At 28.0% G+C, this 26,360-nt stretch overlaps 2 protein-coding genes across 3 annotated transcripts; both read right to left on the bottom strand.

The window, feature by feature from the left end:
* Window positions 1-13,141: 13,141 nt before the first annotated feature.
* Window positions 13,142-18,556, bottom strand: LOC113872196. 2 transcript variants are annotated; one of them, XM_027509541.1, is made up of 12 exons: window positions 18,080-18,556; window positions 17,618-17,946; window positions 17,464-17,541; window positions 17,261-17,363; window positions 16,924-17,012; window positions 16,323-16,434; window positions 15,464-15,517; window positions 15,343-15,391; window positions 14,540-14,640; window positions 14,167-14,279; window positions 13,613-14,049; window positions 13,142-13,512 (listed from the first exon to the last, which is right to left on the bottom strand). In XM_027509541.1, the coding sequence occupies exons 1-11, from the start codon at window positions 18,416-18,418 to the stop codon at window positions 13,710-13,712; spliced, it is 1,707 nt and encodes a 568-aa protein (XP_027365342.1). In that variant the 5' UTR covers window positions 18,419-18,556; the 3' UTR covers window positions 13,142-13,512; window positions 13,613-13,709. The 2 variants fall into 2 exon arrangements, with proteins under 2 accessions (XP_027365342.1, XP_027365343.1); XM_027509542.1 differs by having other exon boundaries at window positions 13,185-13,509; window positions 18,080-18,529.
* Window positions 18,557-21,160: 2,604 nt separating this feature from the next.
* Window positions 21,161-22,814, bottom strand: LOC113871774 (gibberellin-regulated protein 2-like). The gene is made up of 3 exons (XM_027508879.1): window positions 22,755-22,814; window positions 22,066-22,171; window positions 21,161-21,342 (listed from the first exon to the last, which is right to left on the bottom strand). Exons 1-3 carry the CDS (start codon window positions 22,812-22,814, stop codon window positions 21,161-21,163), a joined length of 348 nt encoding a protein of 115 aa, XP_027364680.1.
* Between the last annotated feature and the right edge of the window lie 3,546 nt (window positions 22,815-26,360).

Raw genomic sequence — 26,360 nt, 5'->3', positions numbered from 1 at the left:
CAGAAGAATAATATATATATATAGAAATATATTGTAGATGAGGTTATTGATTGCGCGTGGGGTGGCAGATAGATGGAAAGGTCTTTGTTTGGACGGCGTGACACCGAGTTTTCACGCCACCCCCTCTTCCACCGCTATATTGTACCCTAAGCCTTTTCCACCACTTTAAACAACAATGCTAGCTACTGTGGCAATGCTCGGTTAATTTTAACCAAATAATAATAATTATATATAGTTTTTATAAAATTGCATTATATACATGGCTAATAAATCGCCTAGATCAAAGGGTCTCACACTAACACAAATAATGTATACATATGCATGTCACATTCTCCTCTTCCTCCTCCTCACAATTGAGGTTTCACAATTGTCTGTTTGGTGCGCCGTCCCTCCACATTTGGCACCATTGCTTTTTGGACATGTGGAAGCTATGTCAGACTCCCAAGCTGTCCATATCAATGTTTTAATCATTTGTGTCCTGTGCCTTTAGTGTTTGTTTTCATATGCATACCGCAAGAGCTCCACCATAGTTATCCGATTATTGTTTAGTGTTTGTGATTTTGATTTAGCATTCTCATCATAGTGCAACAAAACTATTTTATGACCATAGGATACATAGCGTGTCGAATGTATAGATAGCTACATACATCAATGTTGTAAAACTATAGCATATTATTATTGTTAGCAGAGTAATTAGTAGTATTAGTACTGTGTGTTAACATAATAAATCAATAATTATAGATGTTATTCAGTTTCTTCTCACGGGTTTGCAGTCTACACATAACAAAATGAAACTAACTTGGCAGTTCTAGTTAGAAGACCACCCATTAATTGTCTCTTAAAGAAGTTCCAGCTAAATGACTTGATTATTGAGAAAGAATACACTTTTATATATTATCCCTTGCTAAAGTAATAGTAACTGATTCAGGTTTCTTTGAGAGCAATGCACTCTTTTGGTATATAATAAAAAAGTACTGAAAATATATATATTATATGTGGATTGAAAAGGCTATTTTGGGATTTGTATTATATGTGGGTATATATACACAAAGGATAAGTTACTTTGTTTTATACACACATAAAGCCTAGATAAGCCGGGGACAACTAACTGTTGTACTTTTCAAGGGTTTATTGTCTTATTCAGAGTAGACCCATTAATTTAACAAATAAATGACCTGCAAATCTAGTACAAAATTTGGTTTATTATATGAAAGAGTAGTGACCAAAAGCCGAAAGCTTGTATAGAAAGCTTGCTATTACCATATTATTATACCTGAGGGTGCCCTTTACAACTACTGAATACAACCTTCTAGGGACTCTGTTGGCAGAACAGCAGTTTTTAACCAGCAACTTGTCACCTATAAATTAAATAATTAATGGGTTAATGCTGACGCTGACGTCATTTTGTCCAGCACTTGCTTACATATACTTAATTTTATTTTTGTGTGTGTGTCCTCTCCTTGCACAGTCTTATTAATACTATGCTGAAACTTCCATTTGATTATTTAATTACTCATTTTAAATCAATAATGAGATAAGTGGACCATGGGTTTGCCGTGTCTAGCGACCCTATCTAGTTTTTAAGTTAGTGAGTTTATCAATTTTGTTAAATTTAGACCTTGTAATTGCTTGTTTTAAGATTTACTTTTGTTTTGTAGTGGTGTTTGGTGTGTGGCATTTTCTTTCTAGTCAATCTAATGGAAGCCTAGCTATAAAAGCTATGCCAAACCGATTTAGATGGTATGTATGTTCTAAGTATTCCAGCAATTCGATCTAATAAAAAAATTACATAGCTAGAATTAGTAAAAAATTTAATTGAAAATTCAACCAAATTCAAGTATACGTAGACGTGATTCGATGAGAACAAAAATAATAAAAATCACTTATTTACTAAACTCATCAAACATATTAAGTGTTTCATTAAACGTAGTTTGAAAAATACTTTCTTGCTAGCTTTGAGAGTTTTAAAATATGATTATTTCTACAAAAAAAAAAATCTGCTACCAAAGGGCTAACTATTTTGTTATTTAGTATTATCCATTAAAAAAGTACATTTGGTTAATGAAATTAAATTTGCATGTCTCCTTAGAAGTGATATAAGTTCATTTTAGAGCAAAGTGTAGTCACAAACTATTGGTCAGAAAATTAATACTTTAAATTTTAACAATTCAAATATTTACGTCTACTTAAATTAACTTTTTAAGCAGCAGTTATAACTGTATTTTAACATTTGAAATATATATTACACTTTAGAGGAGAAAAATTTAATCAAATTATACAGCATTAGTTAATAGTTAACTCTATACATTTAGTACAGATTACTACTTATATATTACCATATCCATGCTAACTAGTGTGGAAGATGCTTTTAAAAAAAAACATTTATATTATATAGTTTTAGTTAATTAATTTCTTTTTCTTTAATGTTGTGGAGTGTTATAATTATTTTTTAAGAAAATGAAAGGTTAAGAATTATTTTATATTATATATTATTTAATATTGTAATAGGTTAATTATGATAATAATTAACCACAATGAAATAACAATCATTAGTCACTCGCAAAAGCAGAACTTGTTTTTGTTCTATCAATGAGGGTGTCCGGTCCACCTCAAAGTAGTATAATATGAATGTTAAAGTTTTTAATAAACTTACATGAAAATAAAACTTTTCAAAATACTTTTTAGACTTGTTTGTGGATAGAATAAAAAAAATTATATATATTTTTTATGTTATCCTAATTTTAATATTTAGTTTAATTAATATGATATAATAACTCTATTATGTGACCTAATTTTATTCTTTTCTTTAGTGTAAATTTTATTATGTGAGAGACTCTAAATTAAAAATAGACAGGTCATAATATCTAATTTATTGTTTTAATATATATATATATATATATATATATATATATATGAATTTATCTTACTTTTATCCTATGATATTGTAATTCAACTCACATATTTTATTATTAAAATCTTATCATATATATTAAACGAGTTTAGTTTTTGTTTTTTCAAAATTTTTGCTATTTAAGAGCACCAATGAAAATACGTGTGCTCGTACTAATAAGACCATGATTTTAAAATATAGGAGGCACCGAAACTATGATCATATTTTTTAGCGTTTCAATTATAGTTCTATATATGATGTAATATTATTTTATTTTGACCTATTAGACCAAATTATTGTGTCTAAACTCTAATGTAATTAATCAGGCGTTGTTGCTTTATATTAGGGCTATAATAGACCCGTGGTTGGATATACATATATTATTTAATGTGTAGCTAGCTAGGTTCCAACCTGAGGAAAACAAGTTTTGAATTTGAAGCATTATGAAAGAGATATCAAAATACATTTACGATGTTTATAGTTGCACTGAAAGAAAAATCCAGAAAATAAAAGAAAATCAAAAGAGAGTCACTGTTTGTTCGTTTTTCAGCACAGTAAGTACAGCAGGAATACAAAAACAATCATGAAAAAGCAATTTTCACGTTCAGAAATTGTTGATAAAAGTTTCACATCGATAAACCTTATTAGATATATGTCTTCTTGGATATAATGTAATGAAACAAGCTTAGGTTTCACTTTTTGTTTGAATGTAGTTTTCTCTACTATATTATATTACATGCAGCTTGAACAAAAAGGCAATGGCTCTCTATCGCAAAGGAATAAGAAGTTAAACAAATATAGAAAGTATTCTTTGCTTGTAAATATAGCTCATGTATATTTTATCTAGTGGTGTGGAGCATGTTGCTTCTGTATGAACCCTGAAATTTTGTGAACTCGTTTATTAGCTTGCAAACAACTGCACTAAAGCTTTAAAGCCTGGAGTTGAAACGGTACGGTTTGATTCATTCTAGAATTAAGTTGGCTTATTTTGTTCCATCTTTTGTTAACTTCCATAAGTTACTTTTTTAAGAAGACGAAGCAGAAGGAAACAAATAAACAATTGTAGAATTCATGATTGTTTAGGTCCCACACTTGAACTTTTAGATGACCCACTTAGGGGTTCAAAAGTTTCTATTTTTTGACCCTACCTCCAACAGCCAATGATCAATGATAAAGAAGAAAGAAGAAGCCTTAACAAGTTGTGGATGGAGGAAGGGTTTCGTTCCCATTGCAAAATCATACTTTATTTATAATTTTTTAAATTTATTTTTTATATGGGTCAGCTTGGATAAATTCTAATCAATCACGAATAAGAAAAGAAAATGAAATAAGAAAATGAATAAATTTTATTTATAGAAATTAGAAAAATAGAAAAAAATTAATTTTAACTCGTGAAAGAATTTAATTTAATTTATTATTGTTTTTTATAAGTATTTATTGAAAACTTAAACCAAACTGAGCCATGGCAATGTTATAATTTTTCTAAAGTTTTTTTTATTAATTTCATTTTAATTAGTAAGTTAAATTAACATGTATCTTTGAATAATTTAAATTTTTAAAGTCAGCCTTCATATTTTAAAAATTTGCAAATAAATTCTTAAATTTTTAATTTTTTTAATTAGGTGTTCGCATTAAGATTCTGTTAAATATACCAAAGTGAAGTCTTTCCGTTGTTCAAAAACTAGGCAATTAATTTACCTATTTTGTAAGTTGCTTATAAAAATAATTTTTTTAATTAGGTCCCTGCATTTATCAGGACCCTACTAACAATATGATCAAGAATTCAATTAAAATTAATTTGAAATTTAAAAATCTATTTGCACAAAATTTTAATATATATAGATTTATTTAAAAATCTCTAAATATCTTAGGGACATTTAAATTAATTTAATCTTCTCTAAGTTTAGTTTATTGAGAGTTGTTTTATTGCCGATGTGTATGCTTTTTAGTTATATATTTAAGAATTTGGACCAACTTATATATTACGTTGCGTATCGGTCAAATTCTGTGTGACACCTTTTTGCTAAATGACAAATGTTAACTGTAACTATGAATAGAGATAGGGTAATAGTAAGAACCTAAACCCATCAACTATATTATATAAATTAGCAGTAACATCAACCACTACTTCAAGTAGTGATGAAGTCAAGGAGGATATATAACATATAGCGATATAGCTAGTGAAAAATAGTGATGCAAGAGCAAGGAATGCTCCAACAAAGAAGGATAACATCTTGAGCATTGTTTTGACAAGGTCACACGCCTTTAGACAAAGTCTATTTTCTGTTATTTATTTTCATGATCTACAGAACTGTCACCAGTCAAGGCATTCATTTGCTAAACATGACGTAAACAACATGTTAATATGCAATAGAAATAAAGTTAAAGATATGTGAATTGTACAAGGACTGAATTATCAAACAGAATGAAATTTATGGCCATATATATAAAACTTTTATCTGTTTCATAATTGTCAAATCAGTATCTTCAATTGTGATCGTCTCTCTCTTTTGAGATTAACCTATCCACATCTTCTCAATTAGTCGGTGTTGAATTTTCAACGGAAGAAACAAAAGGTGAACCAAATGTTCAGGAACTTTAATGACCTTATCAATCTTCTACTAGTTAACTATAAACATGAAACACTGCTTTAACTACTAAGTCTTATCTTTAGTTAGTTTTCAATTTAAATTTCACCAACAAAAATAAAACTATTCCAAGATAAAAATCGTGGGGCCCATCTGAAATTCTCATAGATCACAGAAAATCATGAATCCAATCTGAAAAAATTATCACAATCAGATATGATCTACCGACTTTACGTTTTCAATGATATTTTAAAGCTGTAATTATTGGCTAAGATAGATTTTCCATTTCTGATTGGCTACACTATTATTATTTATTTATTTGGGGTGTGGGGGGGGGGGTTGCATCTATCAAGTATCAATCTTTGATTTAGAATGCTAAATGGGTTTGAAATTCTATTTCTGTCATTAATTATTTCAAATAGGCAAAAAGAGGAATTAATTATATATGAGGCAATTAATAATTAAGAGCAGCAAAACAAATGTAATTATTATTATGGGCGCGTGTGGTGGAGCTTAACATCTGCGGATCTTATGCTAGATACTGTTGTTGTTGTTGAGTGATTCGAACAGAAACTGTCTGGAAGTGACTCTAGCCCTTCACACCTCACCATCTGAAAGTACCACTGCTAGTTACACCAATTGCTTCAAGTACAGACTGTAGAATTGAGGTGGGTCAGGCATTGCTCTATATGTAAACATTTCTACTTCGAGATGAAGCTTGTTAGAGAAACCTTGCTCAATTACTATTGTGAAGACACTGCATGTGCAGGACTATAATGCTTTTTTAGCTAATACATGACCTGTATAAGTATTTAGTCCATGGAAAAGATCAATTTGTTGAGTAAAAATTCTCATCGAGTAATTAATTAATGTTCTGAATATATGCATTTTATTTTGAAGATTGAAGGTTTAGGCTTTGTCAGAAAAAGTAATATAATGCCAGGCCATATGATCATATATATGTTTTAGAAATTATGGTTTCTCTCTCTCTTTCGGATGATTGTAGTCATCTCAATCCCATAAAAGCGATTTTTGCAAAAGCAAAATCAACAAAATGGCCTAGAGAGGTGTCCACCAGGACCACCACTAGATATTTTGGTTGAATGAGTATAGCTATAATTCGGAGTCTAGGTTTCAGTGCAAGCTCCATGAGACGTGTGTGTGTGAACAAGATGCACGATTCATTGGCTGAAAGAGAAAAGGCCCATTATTATTTTAGCATGCAACATAAGGAAGAAAGGATAATCATTATGATATATATATATATATATATATATATATATATATATGTATGTATGTATCTTGTTCCCTGATTTTATTCATTATATGTAGTGCAACAACAGAAAAGGGTCTTACCTCTTCTCTTTTGTTATTTCTTGCTTCGACCTTTTCATAATATAAGGATTCTCTCAATAAATTTAGTCATAAAAGTGGCTAAAAACATGTAACTACTATTCACACTAATTTGAAGAGATGCAGTTTGATACGCTTCAATTTTTGTTGAAGTAGCTAGGTGTTCGCCATACCAAATTAAAATGGCTTATATTTTAATTTTTATCTCAGTAAGCATAAAATTCTAACCTCAGTTCAAAAAGTTGGAATAATTAAAAACCCATCAGTGTTCATATTTAGTCAACTTCAGACAGTAAGAAAAATGAGACCTAGGTCAAAATCTATAGCAAGTGAGATTGATCATCAATTTGTCACTATCATGGCCGGTAACCAACTTGTGTCTTTGGTGACCGGACGGCACCAAGTAACCAGTGATATGCCACCAGAGTGGTCTTAACAGGATCTTGCAATATTAACCTCCCTTCGATTCAATTTGACTTTCTCCAATGCTTGACATTGCTTATTTCGGGTAAAAAAATCATTTTGGCAATGATGCTTGGTATGATTATATCACTATAACATGGGGTTAGCATTAATTAGCACTGGCATGAAATGTCATAGTTTCTGAACATCTAGTGGCTAAGTTATATAGTTGCTTGTCAACTTTTGTATGATTGAAATATATAGGATTTATTTGAAATTTAAGACTGTGTGTGAGTGTGACCCGTACAAATAGAGCAAAATTTTTGCAAAAAAATTCAAGTAGAAGACAAACATAAACCTAAGTAGCTAATACTTTTTCTCATGTCCTTTCAAACTGAACATGGAGAATCTTTCTCTTTACCTTATTCTCTTGTTTTAGAGTAGTAGTGGGGAACCAAACCTTGTAGAAAACTATTTGTAGTCTCTTTCATTCAAGCTGAATAAGAGGAATGAATAACCAATAGATTGTTGGGAAAGCAGCCGCAGAAAAGAGACTATTGGAAGGTGAAATGGGGGATGATGGACCCTACAATATTACAATGCAACTCTCATCATTTTGATAAGGGTGTGGTGGGGTTGCTTCATCAAACAAAGAAATAGTGCAAATCAAGCAAGTTGAGGCATTTGGGGCGGTTTGTGGGACTGCAGGAGGTTGGGGCTGCTCAGTCCCACATACATTAAATGTATTTATAAAGCATACGTTTTCAACTCTCTTCATTATATATATGGATTATCTATGTGCTTTTTTTTTGTTACACTACGTGCTTCTTTTTAACAGCAAACCTTCTAGAGAGGAAATTTTAAGCTTAACCCAAGTTTGATAATGACATGCCTTGTGTCGCAACCCAAGTTGTCTCCCTTATTAAATTTCTCCTAAGAATGTGTGTCATAGATGAATTGATGATTACTAATTGTGATCATTCCTTTTGTCTGTTATTGTTCCTGTAGCTATATATATTAATTGTTTAATAATAGCTTGGGACAAATATTATTTTCATTTTGGGTTCTTCTCTGGCCACCAAGCTACCTGGATTATGTTCTATGCTACTCTCATTTGGTGACATGTAAAAGCCTTAACGTACTTATAAAATAGATAGATTTAGAGAGGAAATATTTTGTTTTTAAATTGTTTCATAAAATTTATCTTTAAATATGTAGATCATTGTTAAAGAAGAAGTTTGAGAGAGAATATTTTTTCTTAATATTATTCACAAAATTTGTTATAAATATGCAGATCATTCGCAAAGAAGGAATTTGAGATAGAAAAATTCATCTCTATTTTTTTTTTTTGTTGCAAAATCCATATCTAAATATACATTTCACTTATAGAAAAGAAATTTGAAACAAAAAAATTGTCTCTAAATATTTTCTTTGCAAAATCTATGTCTAAATATACATGTCATTTTTAAAGAAGGAATTTGAGATGAAAAAAAATCTATTAAATAGATTTTATTTGGAAAATCTATCTCTAAATATGTATATTTTATATAGAGAAGAATTTTGAAATAAAAAAAAATCACTTTCTAATTATTCTCTCACAAAATCTAACTCTTAATATGAAAATCATTTTTAGAAAAATATTTTGAAATAAAAAAATTTCTTTCTAATTTTTTTTATTGCATGAGTTACATTTAATTTTATAACAAAACTTAGATACTATATTATCAATATCATAGAGATGTTATTTTCATTTAAAATTGACCCAATATTATATTTAATCTTGATAATTGCTACTAACTCTCAATGCTGCTATCAATTTTATATCGATGACTAAAATTAACGTCTATATAATTGATTTATATTTTAGGTATTATATATGCTTTGAATAAAGAATAATATAACTAATAATTATGACATTGCTAATCTTGAATAAGTTTAAATAGATAATTATTTATTAAAAAATAATATAAAAATAATTTTTTTATTAAGTTAAAAAATATATATTATTCAAATTTTTAAAAATAAATAAAAAATTTCTAGAAAATAAAAAAATGCGTTAATTTTAATTTATAAAAACATTTTGATTTACTTTATTAGTTATTATTTTATTCTACAAGTATTTATTGAAAAATTTATTTAAACTGAACTGTTTTTTATGTTATTTTTATTTTTATTTTTTTAATTTATAAGTACTTGTTCTATTTATTTTTTAATCTACAATTCATCTTACTTTTTTAAAAAAACTAATTTTGAGTTACCAAACTAGCCAAACATCAATTTTGCAAAAATTGATATGATAAAAGAAAACAATTTGAAAAATAAAATAGAAAAAGCTGTTTGCATGGTTGCATCTGTCTGGGTAGGAGACGATTGAGTGAATAAAGAGAGAATTGAATTCCAAATTAAATATGCAGGTCACTGGAAGATCAGATGACCTTTCCTCAAACAAAAAGAAAGATGAAAAGGAAAAGTTGTAGAAGGAAAAACCCCAACGTAAGTACTAACCATCATCGATAGTTCTCCCATAGGTTAGGTAGATGATAAATCCCTAATCATCATCGCATCAACTTTAGACTTAATTCTAACTTTTTCTTCTGCATAGCTTGTCACCCCTTTTCACAGATAACTTTCTGGTTTTTGTGAAATCCTGAATTTTCGTTTTTTTAATGAATCAATTTGAAAATCACATTCTACGGCATTTTATGCTACCCATGATGTCCTCAAGAAATTCGTGCAACTCATCTTTTCTTTTATCTACACAATATTCTCTCCCCAAATTTAACAACCATATAGAACTTGTTTTGAAGAGGCCATAAATATTCATAGGTTATGCAACAGTTGCTTAAAAAAAGGGAATTTTGCTTCTCCAATCACCCAAATCCGCTTTCACTTGCTTAAGTCTAGATATTTTGTTTTTCACTTGTAAAAACATTCCTATTCCATAAAATAGAATTTGATAACAACTTGTGTAGCTTTGGGAATTAATTTAATATCATGGAAAGATTGTTGGCATAACCTTGGAATTGAATTTTGAACTTGGGCCATAAATGTTGAGTGAGTTGCCAAAAGTTAGAATCATATCTCACGAGAATACAGATTTGAAACTCGTTGTCAATGTAAGATTTTGTTGATGTGCAATTTATAAAAAATTTTAACATTTAGTAGAGCTGTTAACCGCAGTTTAATTAATACTAACATCCGCCAGTTAATCTCAACTAATAAGCATACATCAAATGATTAATACATGATTTTGGTTGGTTGATAATATTTTGTTCAAATTAAATTCCTCAATTAATTTTAATTTATGTTATCAAATCATCTAGTTTTTCTTAAAAATTTCAAATCCTTATTTCCTGTTTAAAATCTCTGCAAACTGAATTAACTAACCTATTTTAAACTACTAATTAAACCATATTTTTCACTTATTTTTTTTAAATCTCGTTTTCTCCTTAATATCCTAACTTTATTTCCTATAAAATTATGTAAATTTCATTAAATTTTTATATTTTAAATTATTCAAATAATTTCTTATTCTAATCACCCAAACCCTCTAATTATTTGAATAAAAATTAGAAGAAATTTAGCCAAAAAAACATGATTATGATAAATTTTAAAAAGCTAAACAAACAAAAAATATTAATTCTCAAATAATCATAATTAAGGAACGACAAATATATATATATATATAAAAGGATATTTCTAATGTGACTTGCATATACCAAGCGAAATCATGTGCCCAAGCCCAACTTAGTTTAGAACTTCCAAAACATGCACTTAAGAGCTATATGCACCAATTACATATAATTGTGATTAGAGCAGTCAAAATGGATCAAAACTTTGAACTCTACCCTATTGACTCCCTATATAATTCTCTATTTTTTTAAAAGCCTTATAATTAGCGAGTTTACATTAGTTCTAAATTCTAAAATAAAAAAAAATAATGAACTAAGATTAGAATTAAAGATGAATTAGCTCACTTATTTTACAAAGTAAAACTATTATATTATTATTTTAAATATTTATTAAATTATTTTATTTAAATAAATTAAAATTTATATTTAAAATATAAAAATAACTTTTTTATTCAATATATTAAAATTTTATCATAAAAATAATATTAAATATAATTATATTATAAAATTAAATTTAACTTTTGCATTTTGTTAATTTTATTAATTAAATTTAATATAGTACGTTAATAATTTATAATTTTCATTAAAAATTAATATTAAATATTTTTAATTAAATAATAAAATAATATTTTATAAAATACTATTTAATAATTATTTTAATAAATTTAATCATAATATGTTTAAATATTTTTTAATAATTTTTAATAATTATAAATTTATTATAACTTAGGTTCATACATGATATGGTTATCTTTAATATAAATATAAATATGTAAAATCTTAAATGATTAATTTTAATATATTTTATATATATATATATAAGTATAAATAAATTTTTTATTATTAAAAAATATAGTCGTTAATATACACTTAAAATTTAATAATTAATAAATATTTATACAAATTAACATATAAATAAAAAATTAAATTATTAGTTAATTTATTAATTTATATATAATATATAAATATATATTTTAATTTATCGTATATATACTATTTTTTATATTATATTAATACTATAGTATAGTTAATTTTACGTATATTTATAAATTTAAAATAATAAATTAATAAATAAAATAAAATATTATATTATATATATATATATTGTATTTAGTTTAAAATTTTATATTAAATTTTATCAAATTTTTTTATTAAGATAAAAATTTAAAAATATAAATTATTTTTCTACGTCTATAAATTTTATAATATAAAATATTCTATATTTATAATTTCTACAATAAAAATATTTATTTATATTTTTAAAAAAATATATTAACTTTTATTTAAGTAGATTTAACTATTTTTGTCATTATTATTTTTTATTATCAATTTTATATGTTTATTGTGAATTTATTTTTTGAATATAAAATATTTTTACATAAATATAATATGATCCCTAGAAAAAAAAAAAAAAATATATATATATATATATATAATATTTTTAATAATTTTATAAAAATAAATAAAAATAATAATAATATAAAACTTTTATAATATAAACATTTATAATTAATACTCAAATAATATTTTTAAATTTATTTATAAAATTATATAAAAAAATTTATAATTATTTAATAATTACAATAATACAAATAAAAATTATATAAAAATTATTAAAATTATATAATAATCGTTATTTTTATTAATTTTATTTAATAATAACAATTATTATAAATATTTATTATTATATAAATTTTATTTTTTTTAGGTAATTTTATTAGACTACAAATTTGTAATAAAAAGTTTTATGAAATAAATATTTGTATTAAATATTTTAATAATTATCACAATTTATATCAAATTTTTTTAAATTTAATTTTTAAAAATATATAAATTTTTTGACCCACAAAATTCTGGGCTTTCAACCCTATGAGCTTATTAATTGATAAGCTTTTTGGCCTGCGGAGCCTTTTGACCCTAACTCACAACTAAGGCTAAAATTGGACTAAATTTTTGACAGGTCTAATTGTGGAAAAATAACATTTTTTAAGAGATTACTCTTTACACCACTCTTTTTTTTTTTTTTTTTAAGTTGCACCACCTTTTTTTTTTTTTTTGTTCTTCCACGATTTAATTTTCAGAAATATATTAATATATCTCAAAAATTAAATTGTATTAGTTATTTATAAATCAATTTTGAAAAATAAATTCTGAAGTAATTTTATATAAATTAAATTATGAAATTCCTTTACAAATCACTTTTGAAGAAATACATTAAACATATTTTTAGAAATTAAATTTCAACATTGACAATAAAAAAAAAGATTATGCAAATAACAAAAAAAGAGTAGTACAAATTACAATCCCCCAATTTTTTAGGGCAAACAATAGCTCATACAATTAGTTTCATACATCTGCTATAATTGCTGTGTGTCAATCAAATATAAATTTTTACTGCAAATGCCGTACTCTATGAACCACACTATCTCCACTATTTCACTAACTAAAACCGCGTGAGATAAACAACTACCACAGATACACATGTTTGGTTGATAATCGGATATACATCCGTACAATTTATGAAAATAAGAATGAGGCCATTTATTGCATAACTTTCCTCAGAAAATACCTGTCACTCAGGCATTCGCACAATTAGAATTCTCCGTAGCATTTCAAGCACATGACCGTATTCAGCACCTACTGGCTACTGCATGCATGTGTAGAAAAGAGAATCAGTTATGCCAATGACAGAGTAGAACAAGAAAATAAAATCAAAATAAAATACGTGAAGAATGACAGATACTGACCATCAGGAAAAAGAAAAATTCAATTTCTCAAAGAAGCTCACAGAACAGATGTTCCCCAGGCAGGAGTTGACGTATGAGATGCAAACTCTTGATCAAATCAAAGGAAGTTCCTCTGAAAGTTTCCAGAAGAAAATCTTGAAGATAAACCCGTAGACATGCTTTCTGAATCAAATTTTACACTTTTCCTCCCAGCTGTCAGATCCTTTTCACGGTCCCATGGCTTCCATGGATGTTGACCCACCCAATCTTCCTTCTCTGGCTGTTGCTTGCACTTTTTCTTGGACTTGCTAGCAACATCTTCTTGATACTTCTGCACCAACGTTTTTGATCGTTTTGCTTTGTTGTATTTGTCCACCAATTCTGCATCCGCACTAGACCTTTTCTTTTCCTCTTCATTTGAGGCCAATGCAGTAGCCTCATTGTATGCTTCCAAATAACTGCCATGTAAATAACAATTTTACCATAAAGCTCTTGATTTCACGAGTGGACTAAACAGGTTGTGGGGAAGAGAAATTGATCAACCAAAGCATTCTAGAATGAAAGAGGATACATACTGCATCTTTGCTTTCTGAGCCCTGTCCGAAGGGGTGTCTGTCCAAGCACTAGTATCACCTCTACCTTCCTTTGAGCCCCGGCTAAATTTGGTTGATTGCATAGTCATACCAGGCTGAAATACATAAATACATTAAATAAATGGGTATTATTTAGCAAAAAACTGAATTCCATTTTTATTAATAACTTAGTCGTCTGCATATTTTAATTCATTAGAATCAAATTAACAAAGAAAGAGAATGCTAAAACAGATTTTAATATTACTCTTTATTATATTATGTAGAAGGGATACATTTTCTCAAACTTCTTGTGTCCTACTACTGCGCTTTTATAGCTTGCCCAAGAATCAAAAATCAACTGATTGGCAAGACTTACTTTCCTTTCCGGGGGTAATGTTGTCATCCACTCATCTCTTTTTGGTTCCACTTTAACCTCTGTCTGTGCCAGAAGCTCATCATCACCCTCCATGGAAATACCTGCCACAGATTTCCTAGCAATAAGATAACAAAATTCACAAGTAATATAATTCAATCACATGCCCTTCCCCTTTGAGAAAGAAAAGTAAAACTGCAATTTATATAAGAGGGGATTGTGCCTCTATCAAGAGGGGCACGTTGGTTCATGCCAGACCAATTTTCCAACCTCAAATGGTCACAAGAACTCTGCCAGCAAGAGGCCAAATTGCAAGCCAGCAATTAAACACACTACCACCTAATTATCAAGCACTAACACTTTCAATGTGTTGGTTTATTGACATATGACAATAAAGTAACTTCTCCCATAGGTGACAGGCAACATCATCACAATTAAGAACAAAATAAGCATAAAAAGAGACTTCTAAAATGAGTCTAATCGTTGTGTAGAGTAAAGCTAGAATATGCAGTATTACTTGAAACAGCCAGAAAAAAAAATCTCCTCAAGGTCACATATTACACCCTTTAAATACCAAGATATTAATACATTTTTCTTCAGGTTACATAGAAATGGTATTATGCAAAATGATAGTCCGAAAATGTAATTTCACCATTAAGCTTCTATGAAATGAGCAATTTTCTCTTAAATTTCCTCCACAACCATCCCCCCCCCCCCCCTCTTCTTTTCTCATGTTTTACTTGGGGGGACCAGTGCTACAATATCTCAACACAACAAAACACATTCGGTTCATTGAGCAACCTCACCTTGAGATCTTCTCCAGAGAGCATTCTCACGCATGGTTTTAAGTTCCGCCTGCAGTCACATGTGAAGATATTAGGATTTTCAAAGACTAATATTACACCCAGACAAGTAAGTTCAAGTTACCTTAAATTTCTCTTGTTCTTCCTTGAGTTTGATTTTCTCATCCATTGCTTTCCGCTACAGAAAGCACACATCATCATCTCGTTAATAAAAAAATTCAAAAACAGAAATATCAATAACCCTAAATCTTAAAATATCTAAATGGGTCTGCTAATTACATATAAAAACAGAAACTATTATTCCTATATATGTCACATCTTAGCACTTTGTAGCATTTTCTTTTGCAGTGAATGAAAAAAGTTTCCAGTCAATCCTCTTTTATTAAAGTACTGAAATTATACTAAAAAAATAACAAATTAACAAAACTTAATACATGTATTTTTTCTAGTCAACCAATACCTGTGTGTGTGCATAACTAAAACTAAGCCAAATACATTCATAATTGTAACCATTCATATATATAAACCTGTATCTATAACCTATACCTACAACTAAAAGTGAATAGCAAAAGTAAACATTCCCAATATTTCAGTATTAGTAAGTTTATAGATAGACAAATGTCTTTCCTGTTGTATCCCAGCAGAGGAAATATATTATATATGCACTCAATTCACAGATAAGCCTTTGAACTCAAAACAAAATCAATTTTAAATAAAATAAACCCAAATTGCCAAATAGCAAGATAAATGCAATTTCCTAGGGATGTAGATAACCACCTCCATGATTCAGAGAGGAATTTGTACACTATTTTTCTGTATCAGTTTAAAATACAAAATATATTTTTTTTCAAGTGAACAATCAATCCCCCCCAAACAGATACAGATAAAGCAATACATTAAGCGTGTCAAAGAAGGAGCTGCAAGCAAATCCCACAAACAGCACATTTAACTTCAATAATAAACCATCCTCCTAGCAGGCTCACCTTTTCTGGATCTTGTAACTCTTTGAAAGCTTTATTTAACTTAATAAATGCCTGGTGGGCCTGTGGATGAGAGCATTTATCTGGATGAACTAATAGTGATATCTTCCAGTACCTAAGGGGCATTAAACAAGATGACATTATGAGTTAAAGTTTGGTTGTTTTTGCTGTTATTGTATAGAAAATAGAATTTAATATATTTCAGTTGCTTTTCCTTTTTAGTTCCCTGTATAGATATACAACACCTTGAGTACATTATTGAAAGTCAAAGGAAATCAATTCTTTCCAGTCACATTTTTAATATATTTTCTACCATAATAAAATCATGTTTTTGAGTTCAAAACAACCTGTATAGTCTATTTTTGTTCGTAACATATTACAATCATTTGGATCATGAATACTTTCACAAGAACTTAATAACTTCTTTAGGGTGATAGGCTGCAAAAAACTGAAGAATCATTTGGGCAATGAACAATTACTAACTAATTTTGCTGCAGGGCAAAACAGTTGAATAAGTTTTTATAAAAAATATATATATATTTTTTAAATTGACCAGAAACTGTAATTACTTCACTTATTTAAAGAAGCACAACAGAGAACATACCTTTTCTTTATGTTCTCACTAGACATATTATGGTTAACTCCTAGAACATCATATGGACTGTCACCCTCAACTTCCATGATCCTGGTGACCTGAGAAATAAAATGGTAACAGTCATAAACAGATACTTCACTTTAGCTGAAGGAAGCTACATAATCAAAGGACACAGTAGAAAGCAAGTGATACCAAATTTAAGTTATTTCTTATGTTCCTCACATAAAATCTGATCTTATAGTTGGAATACCAAACATCAATCATTAAATCAGAGTATTTCACTTTGATAATTGAAGAAAGAAAAAGAAAATTATCATAATCAATGAATGACTATGGGATTAAATACCTCTTCAAAACGTTCTGCTTCATTAGCTGATTCTGCTTCAGAAACCATAGCTGGCGGTGGAGGTCCTATAAATAGTTCAGTGTCGTCGTCCAATTCAGCTTCTCTATTGACAACAGTATCGAAATACCATGCAGCATCATCAGATGTGAATTAACTCAAATTGGTCGGGAATAATAATAATAATAACTTGAATGGGTCATTACCTGAGCTCGGTTTGTGCCTCAGTTAATTTGGCTGCAGCAGCAAGTAATTCAGCTGATGGCATTGCAGGGCCAATCATCCTGCAGCATAAAGTAAGAAACATTTAGGGAAAAAGTAATGAATAAATGTCAACAAAATGACAAAAAGAATGATCACCTTCTTCTAGGACCAACAGAATGATCTTCTGAAGTTTCTGTTATATGGCCATCAACAATCTTTTCATTTCCCACATCTATTGGAACTGAACATGTTTCAGGCACTGTTGCAGAAGGATGAACTTGCTCATTCACGAGACACATATAAGAGTGAATTATAGGGCCAACAACATCCAATGTAGGACGAGCTTTAGAAGGAAGTAAGAAAACTCTATCTCCATTTTGCTTAAGTTTTAAGGAAAGGAACAGCTTGTTCAAATGCTTCACTAAAGATCTTTCTGATATACCCTTTATGTCAACAGCTTGTCCATCATCAATCATTTGCAAGAGCTAAACACAACAGCAACACCACAAATAAGAATCAAATATACATACAATAATTTTCATTGGGCCTTGGAATATACAATCTTTACACATACACACTATGAGGAGACCAATTAAAATGATGCAAATTAATTGTTACCTGCTTCAAATCGTTGCCAACATTGGGAAATTCCCTCATCATTTCAGTCACGACAGTTTCGGGTTGAACCCTAGGTTCGTCTTCCTCCTCCGAAGAGTGGGACCCATCGGAATCGTAGGCTCTCCTCTTCTTTTTCCTCTCTCTGTCTCTCTTCTTTCTTCTTCTCTCCTCCTTTTCCCTCCTCCGCTTGGACCCTCCGTCGCTCCTTCGGCGCCGTTCCTTCTCGCGGCGGCGGTGGCGTCTCGAAGAATCGGAATCAGAGTCGGATTCGGTGGAGGAAGAGGATGAAGAAGCGGTTGAATCGTGCAGACGGCGCTGTTTCTTTCTTCTGTCAACCATTCTGGCGATTCACCGATTCACGCACCAGAAATTTGCATATGATTCAAGAGAACCAGCTAATCAATTCAATTTCAAATTTCAATCTAATTTTTCAATTTCAATTTCTTCTTTACTCCTGTTTATTTTACCACTTATTTTACTAAATCTTTTTCTTTCGCAGATAAGAAAACAAAATATTATTAAAAAAAAATTATTATATTAGAACTATAAAATTATTTAATATTTTTCCCCTAATAACTAGTAAATGTAACGCGAAGTTTTTTTATATTCAATAATTATAGGATTTAATTATTTTTTATTATCAAGTTAAACTTATAATGTATGAATACTCCTTTCATTGTCTGCCTAATTAAAATCTATTTAACAGATGTTGCCAATAATTGAGAAAATAACTTATAAAAAAATTTTATAAAGTTTTTTAATTTAATAAATTTTCTGATTAAATTTTTTATATCAATTATTATTTTAAAAATTTAAATAAATATTTAATTAAATTATTCATTTAAATGCATCTTTAATCCTTAATCCATGAAAAAGACCACAGGTATTTCTAATATGCTCTTATGTGCGGTTCTTTGGTTTAGTTTGAAAGATGAACGAGCTTACATTGGAAACGTTTCCAGTACTGTTTTGTTAGCATAGAAAGAATAAGAAAAAAAACATAAATAATGATATACTTTCACTTGTTTAATTAAATAGAAAATAAATGGAAAAAATGATTTTTAAAATTGAACATTAAACTTTTTCTTTCTTCTATTTTTCTTTCAGTTTAAATTTTTAATATTTTTTTCATCTACTTTTCTGTCACTCCATTAAAAGAAGATAAAGTACAGTTTTTAAATTTTTAAAAAATAAAATATAAATAAAGAGGAAAATTGCAATTATAAAAATAAAAATATTAGTTTAAATAAATAAATAATAAAAGAAAGAAATGAAGATAAAATTTATATTTAATAAACAAATTTTAGTTTTTTACATTTTAAAAAAATATTTTTAAAATTAAAAAACAAACAAACTCTAAAGATTTTTTACTATAACAATGATAGTTTTTTTTTTTTTATAGTAAAATGACTCATAAAAGAAGTGTTCCCACACTTAACCCTTTAACATCTAAATTAGAAGAATTTTGATTTAGGCGGGTATGTAGGTAGTAGAATTTGTGTACTGAACCATGGAAGTTTTCTTTTACATGTAACTTCTACAATTTAAATATGTAAAACTTTTATTATACAAAGACTCGTATTGTAAATATAATTATAAAACTTATGAAAATAAATTTGAAGCAAATTATTAGAATAAAATATAATTGGTCATGAGTTAAGTACATGGAATATATATGATTTCAAATTAAAAATTACTTTTAATAACAAATGATTGAGACCCCCTTTTTTTTTATTGAGCCGGAAATCCAACTCAGAACCTCTGGAAATTAATTACAGTAAAATTAAGTTTAAAATTATAACATTAAATTGTAAAGTGAAATTACATCAACACTCCAACATCATACATATAAATACCTAACACCAACTCTAAACTAAAGAGGAAAGATTAATCTCACAAATACCAGTCAAATACTGAAAAGTAAAAATTAATTACAGCAAATCACAGTGAATAACCTCTTGACATATTGAAAGACTTCTGCATTTTACTGAGAATAACCTCTTATAATACTTCTGAATCCCTTCTTTACTTCAGCCTTGGTTGAATCTCCTCCCACCTCTCCAATGTTTATTAATGGCGTAGAACAGCATAGTGGTTTTATTGTTTGTACTTCAAGGTTGGATGTTTGTCTTCTTTTTTTTTTTAATTGTTTGAGCTTATGCTCTTTTTTCTTATATTTTTTTTAGTAGTACGGCTCTAATACTTTTCTTTTACTATTTTTTTTTAATTTTATTTTTTGATTTGAGCAGTTCAAATTTTAAATGTGACCCTAATCTAAAAAGGAAAGAGGATGATGAACTACAAGCTTAAGTGGCTTGCTTTTCTAAAATAGATTAAACAATTTAGAGCTAAACTTTCTTAAAGAATTGAAAAAAGTGTATAGAATGAGTTTAGCTTAGTATAATAAAGTAATTTTTCTTGATATTAGTTTAGCTTAGCACTTTTTGCTAAATGTTGAATTTTATAAATTCAATCATCCCAAATTCTCATTTCAAGCAGTCAATTTTTTGAAATGTAGTTTCACTATTTTTCCTGTTCAAGTTTTTGTTAAGAAAACACACTAAAATCGCCAATTTGGAAGTTGTAGAACTCCTTACAAACGAGGAGTTACTCTATGTAAAGAAATCATATATGATGAAATATTAACTAACAGCAGTTTGAGCTACACAAATTTTAAAATAACTATAATTAGATAATTAGAGATTTATACAGAAATCATATATTTGGGATAACTGCCATAATCGTTGATGCAAAGTACAACTCGGACCAACATCGGCTAACGTTGTAATCAAGTAGCAAACATCATAAATTTTAGTTTGCCTTGAATCAAATAAACATATTGCACCATTAACAAACCACATCAGATTTTAATCATTGATTTTCTCTATTAGCTAGCCAACAAGTTCATTCAGTACGTGCTATGTTCTTCTCTAGTGCCTTAGTCCCGATCGACCATGCATATTACCTCACAGTTCAACTAAATTCTACATTATTCATCTAACGACATGAATAGATGACAAAGATAGTAGCTAATCTCAACTACACTAATCCATATGATCCAATTTCTGACATATAATAAAGTCATGGGCACTTGAGCTTTCCTCCATGTGTGGTCAAAGAAGCATAGCAAGAGCACTCATCTCGGTTCCCAGCTGTGCCTGGTGGCACGCAATTGCACCTCTGGCAGCAACTATTGCATGCCCTTAAGCACATTTTCTGTCTTGATGCCTTGCTGCACCTGTAATTGCACTTGCCAGCACAGTCTGCATGATATAATTTCACAGGGTACACAATGATTTCACTTTCACTTTGTGTATATTATACATAACCTTTAATAAGCACAATACTATTTATCTAAGTTGGAAGACTGGGAAAGAGAATTAAAGGATATATGAAAATTCAGCATTGTAATTGGTTGACAAGTGAAAAAAACATAATATTAATCTACATATAACATCTTTGAAAATTTGCAGAATATATATTTTTTATATATAGTACAGTTTATTGTTTACTCCCTCCATTTATTCCCTCCATCATATATGCACATTAAATTAAAATTAGAAATATCGACAGATCTTTTTTAGCCTTTAAAATATCAGGTGGTTTATATTACTCGAGCACACGTACAAATGAACTTACAATTAGTTATTAAAGACTTTACTAATGATTAGATGAAACATTTCATTATTTAAATGTTTAATTACATTATACAAGAACAATTATTTAATTTTTCTTTAGATAATTAAAGATTTAGCTGATTTAAGTAAAATATAATAAATTATAGATTTATTAGAATATATTTTATTGATTTTATCATTAATGAAAAATTCTTTTTTTTAAGTAGATATCACATTTTAGAGGTGTAAAATACAATTATATATATATATTATGTACCAACTAATTAATTACTAGATTTTGGATGGTTTTATCCATGTCAACATATTTCATGATCATCTGTGCTTAACGTACTAAGCTACAAACAGTACAGTGACCAGTTTCAATCCCTACGCTGTCAGTGTGTAAATTATAGCTCCCAATCTTACCTATCTGCTCGGCTGCAACCATGTGCTGATTTCCACCATAGTTCTCCAACTGAAAATTTTTCCATAATTAAACTATTTGAGTACTAGTCTAGTTCTGTCTAGGCAATAACAAGAACGTAAGGAAAGTAAAATAAAGGAAAAATTAACAACACGGGATTAATGACTTATTTATATGAATAATAAAGATAAATTATATCAAACTTTCATGTTTCCTCAGCTTATTTCTTATATTTTATATGTTAATAAACTTTTTTTACACTTTTTTATCACATAACTCTCTCTACCGTTACTTTTTTGTATCGTTTTATCCTTTACGAAAGAATTTTTATTGACAAAAAAAAAGTATAAGTGGATAAATTGAAAAGGTACAGAAAAATTATAAAAAAAATAAAATATAATTTACGCAAATAATAATAACAGATGAAAAAAAAATCTGGAAATTAATATAGACATGCAAAAATTATAATTCAAGATTCCACATGTGAAACAAATTAACCCCACAGTACATGTAGAAAGGGCTGGGGAAAAACTCATCATGAACTGGATAAATAGATATCATAAAACTTATAGGAAGCTAGGAAGTAGTAATATTCGTTATATATGAAAAACACATCATGGAAGAACCACTTTACCACTTGTATGAGGATGAAGCAGAGAATAACCAAGATTACTGTGTTTTTGGAGAAGGCCATAGTTACCTGTTTTCTTAGATTACAAGAAAAAGAAAGACTTGACAAAGAAACAGTGACAGAGATAATTCTGGGTCGGAGGCTTTGATGGTCACACTATTTATATGGCAAAAAGAAAGGTTATTTTTCAAAGGGCAAGTTCCAGCTGTAGCATGATAATGTGATCATATCCGCATCGTTCAACAAACTACCCGATTCATATGCAAACACTTTGAAAGTTTTCTAGCCGTGAATGAATTGGCGACTAAGTAAATGATGTGAATACCTAAACTTTTTGTTTGCCTTCGTTGAAGGAGTAAGAAACCTATTGGCTAAGTTATTTCTTGTAGTAGAATTTATTTTAATAATTAACTTTTATTACACCGCCCTCTCTTTTGTATGGCTATTGCATTAAAGAAAGCATTTAAATTTTTTTAACTTAAAATGGAACGCCCACCATGCTAGGTAACTTATGGCCACGATATGATAACTATAAAGCAAAATGACATTAAACTCTGACTCAAACTTGCTCTGATACTTGTTTCAATTCTCTGTGATCAATTATTTTATAGTGTGTTTGGTTGCTTGTTTGTTTTTGGTCTCATGTGGTGAAGGGGCTGCTACATAAAAGATAAAAGCCCGAGTCGAAGACTATAATTTTGATCTTGCTAATGAGTATTTTATAATTATTTAAAGTATTTATTTATTATAAAATTGAATGCCGTCTAGAGAATGTTAAAGGACGTGGATTTGAAAATCTATATCCATGTTAACATTCTTTGGTCCCAAGAGATTATTCCAAAATTTTTTTTGAATGCCACTGTATATACACGCGTGAAGCTGATTAACGTGATTATGGTCGATGGTAATTTTTATTTTATTTTAACTTGTATATATTATGACTCCTCTACCTGAAGAGAAAATAATTATATATGAATCTATTATACTTACACACAGACGCACGTCTCTAAAATCACTAATTTATGAAACTTATAATCACATTTAAAAATAGAAAAAGATATGACATGATATAATAATTTATTCTGCATATGGTTTCGCAATATTAGTAACATTATTAGCATGCTGCTACTCTTACTTTGAGTACGCGTCTATTAATTATACCATCTAAGCTGCGATTGAAAGATTATTATTATGTGGGCTAGCTGTTATGTAAACTAAGAATTAATAATTACTTTGAAAGAAAACTATTCTATTGACTTTACAATGACAAATCTTCAGCTCCACTATTCATTTCATTGTAGTTCTCCACGCGTCAATCTATATATTGTGCAAGTAGAAGATTTGCATGCTTCCTGTATAGCTGTTTTTCAACGTATTTATAGAAGTTAATTAATGGATTTTTACTTTCAGATTAACGCGTCTATGTAGTTCTCCTTTTCTTTCTTTAGGCTTTCCTTCCATATAACATGCTTCTTTTCTTCATATTGTTCGTGTGACACTCAGCGAAAGAAGTCATTCAACTGAAATACGAGGTCATTAGGGTATCTAACATGTTAGTGATTATAATATTAGTAAATATTTTTAACCAAACACTTATAAAAATCAAAATTTACATTTATTAAAGAATAAAAATTTTGTACAAAATCGTATTTATATTTAAATTATAAGGTTAAATATTTGGTAAAAATTTAGATATTATCTTTCATATTACTAAGAATTAACAAAATGAATATAAGACTGTAGTTGCATGAATTAGAAGAAGTAAAATATACATCTCGTAAAAATATTAGTATTGATTTATTTGAGTATCGTAATTGGTCTTGTAATTTGTTTAATAGTTTTTAATAAAAACACACGTATATTGTAGAAATACAATCTTTTTCTTCTTTCTCAAGAATCGATAAAAAATTATATAATTATTTAAAAGTTATGAGTGAGTGTCCAATATTTATTTTAAAAGAAATGGAGAGTATGAAAAGTTATAATAGTTCATACCATAACTAGTTATGAAGGATTATAATAGTTTCAACCGTTAATAATCTAGTAATAATCTAGTACAGTTACAAGCTAAATTATTCAAGTATACTTCATATGTGATATTCAATATTCATTGATCACAAAATAGATATTTTAAGAGATACATCAAGATACCATTCAACCAATAATTATACCTAACTCAATAATCAATCATAAAAAAATAATATTTTCTAATTATATGTACATCACAAACACAAAAATTCCTTTACATAAAATTATATTGGTTTTAATTTATTGAAACAAAATACATATAAATAAAATTTTCATATATTATATTAGTATGATTATATATATATATATATATATATATATATATATATTTAAACCATAAAATCACATAAAAACAAAAATTTTATATTAAATTTATGAGTATATAAGTTGTAAAACCGATATTTATATTTGATATCAATATTTAAACATGGTTTATCATAAATTAATCGCTTGAGTTTGAATTTGCAGCTCATGTATTGAAATTGATGATGGATGCATGAGAGCTACGTGGCCAGCCATAATTAATTGACGTCCCATTCATTCAAAGATGGTATGTTATAAGGGTCAGTATGGGAGAATATAAAAATGGAAACTTATGAACCAATTTTTATAAGATATGGCCTCTGAACTTTTAACCTTTTGATCTTAATATTGATGCACCACTGTCCCCTATACCTATCAATATCTCTTTCAATCAATTATTGTCAGTTCATCGTTCACTGGAACTAGTCTGCTTTCTTACCTAACTATTCCTTAAACCACTATAAAAGATAAAAATTAAAATTAACCTCAGTTTTTTTAAATTTTTTATTTGATATTTTTTAATCTAATATCTCAAAACATATTTTTTATTTTTATTTTCATATAATTACTCTATTAATAGTTTGTTAATTTATTTTATTATTTGTTTATATAATATTTAATTTGACTCATATATAACATAAATTAGATATATCATTAATAACGTCACATCTTTTATATTTTTGAAAACATTTTAACTAATAAAATTAAAATTTCTGAAATTAATATTTAAAAATATAAAAGGATAAAAAATATAGACGTCCTATTATTATTCATATCAGTTTTATTTTATTTTAGAAATGTCCCACAAGTATATACACAAAAAGTAATAAAATATTAATAAAGAAATTGTGTAAAAAAATAAGATAAGTTATTTAAAAATAAAAATAAGGAATCAAATTAAAAAATTCTAAATTTTTAAAAAATCAAAAATTATTTGTGCCATATTTTCTGTCATCAAGCAGAAAAATTCATATGAAGAAAACATATCTACATACATCCTAAAACGTGTTATTAAAGTGTATGTGTTCATTAGTTAGTCCAAATACCAGTAGGTGGCAAATAATGTTAGAGATGAAAGTGCATTATGTAGAAGATATATAAGAGAATATATAAAGTTTAAGGATATATTTATTATTACTTTTAAATATTTATTGTGATTCAAAAAAATGATAATAAACACACTCAAAGTTTAAAAGGAAAAGTTCTACGCCCACAGCAATTAGCATGAGGAAAAATCGAATTATAATTTGAAGAATTAAAATAACTTACTATTTATGA

Source organism: Abrus precatorius, unplaced genomic scaffold (assembly GCF_003935025.1).
Source record: "Abrus precatorius isolate BTA unplaced genomic scaffold, Abrus_2018 Scaffold7, whole genome shotgun sequence".
NCBI lineage: Eukaryota > Viridiplantae > Streptophyta > Magnoliopsida > Fabales > Fabaceae > Abrus > Abrus precatorius.
This window is presented reverse-complemented; position numbering and strand designations above follow the sequence as displayed.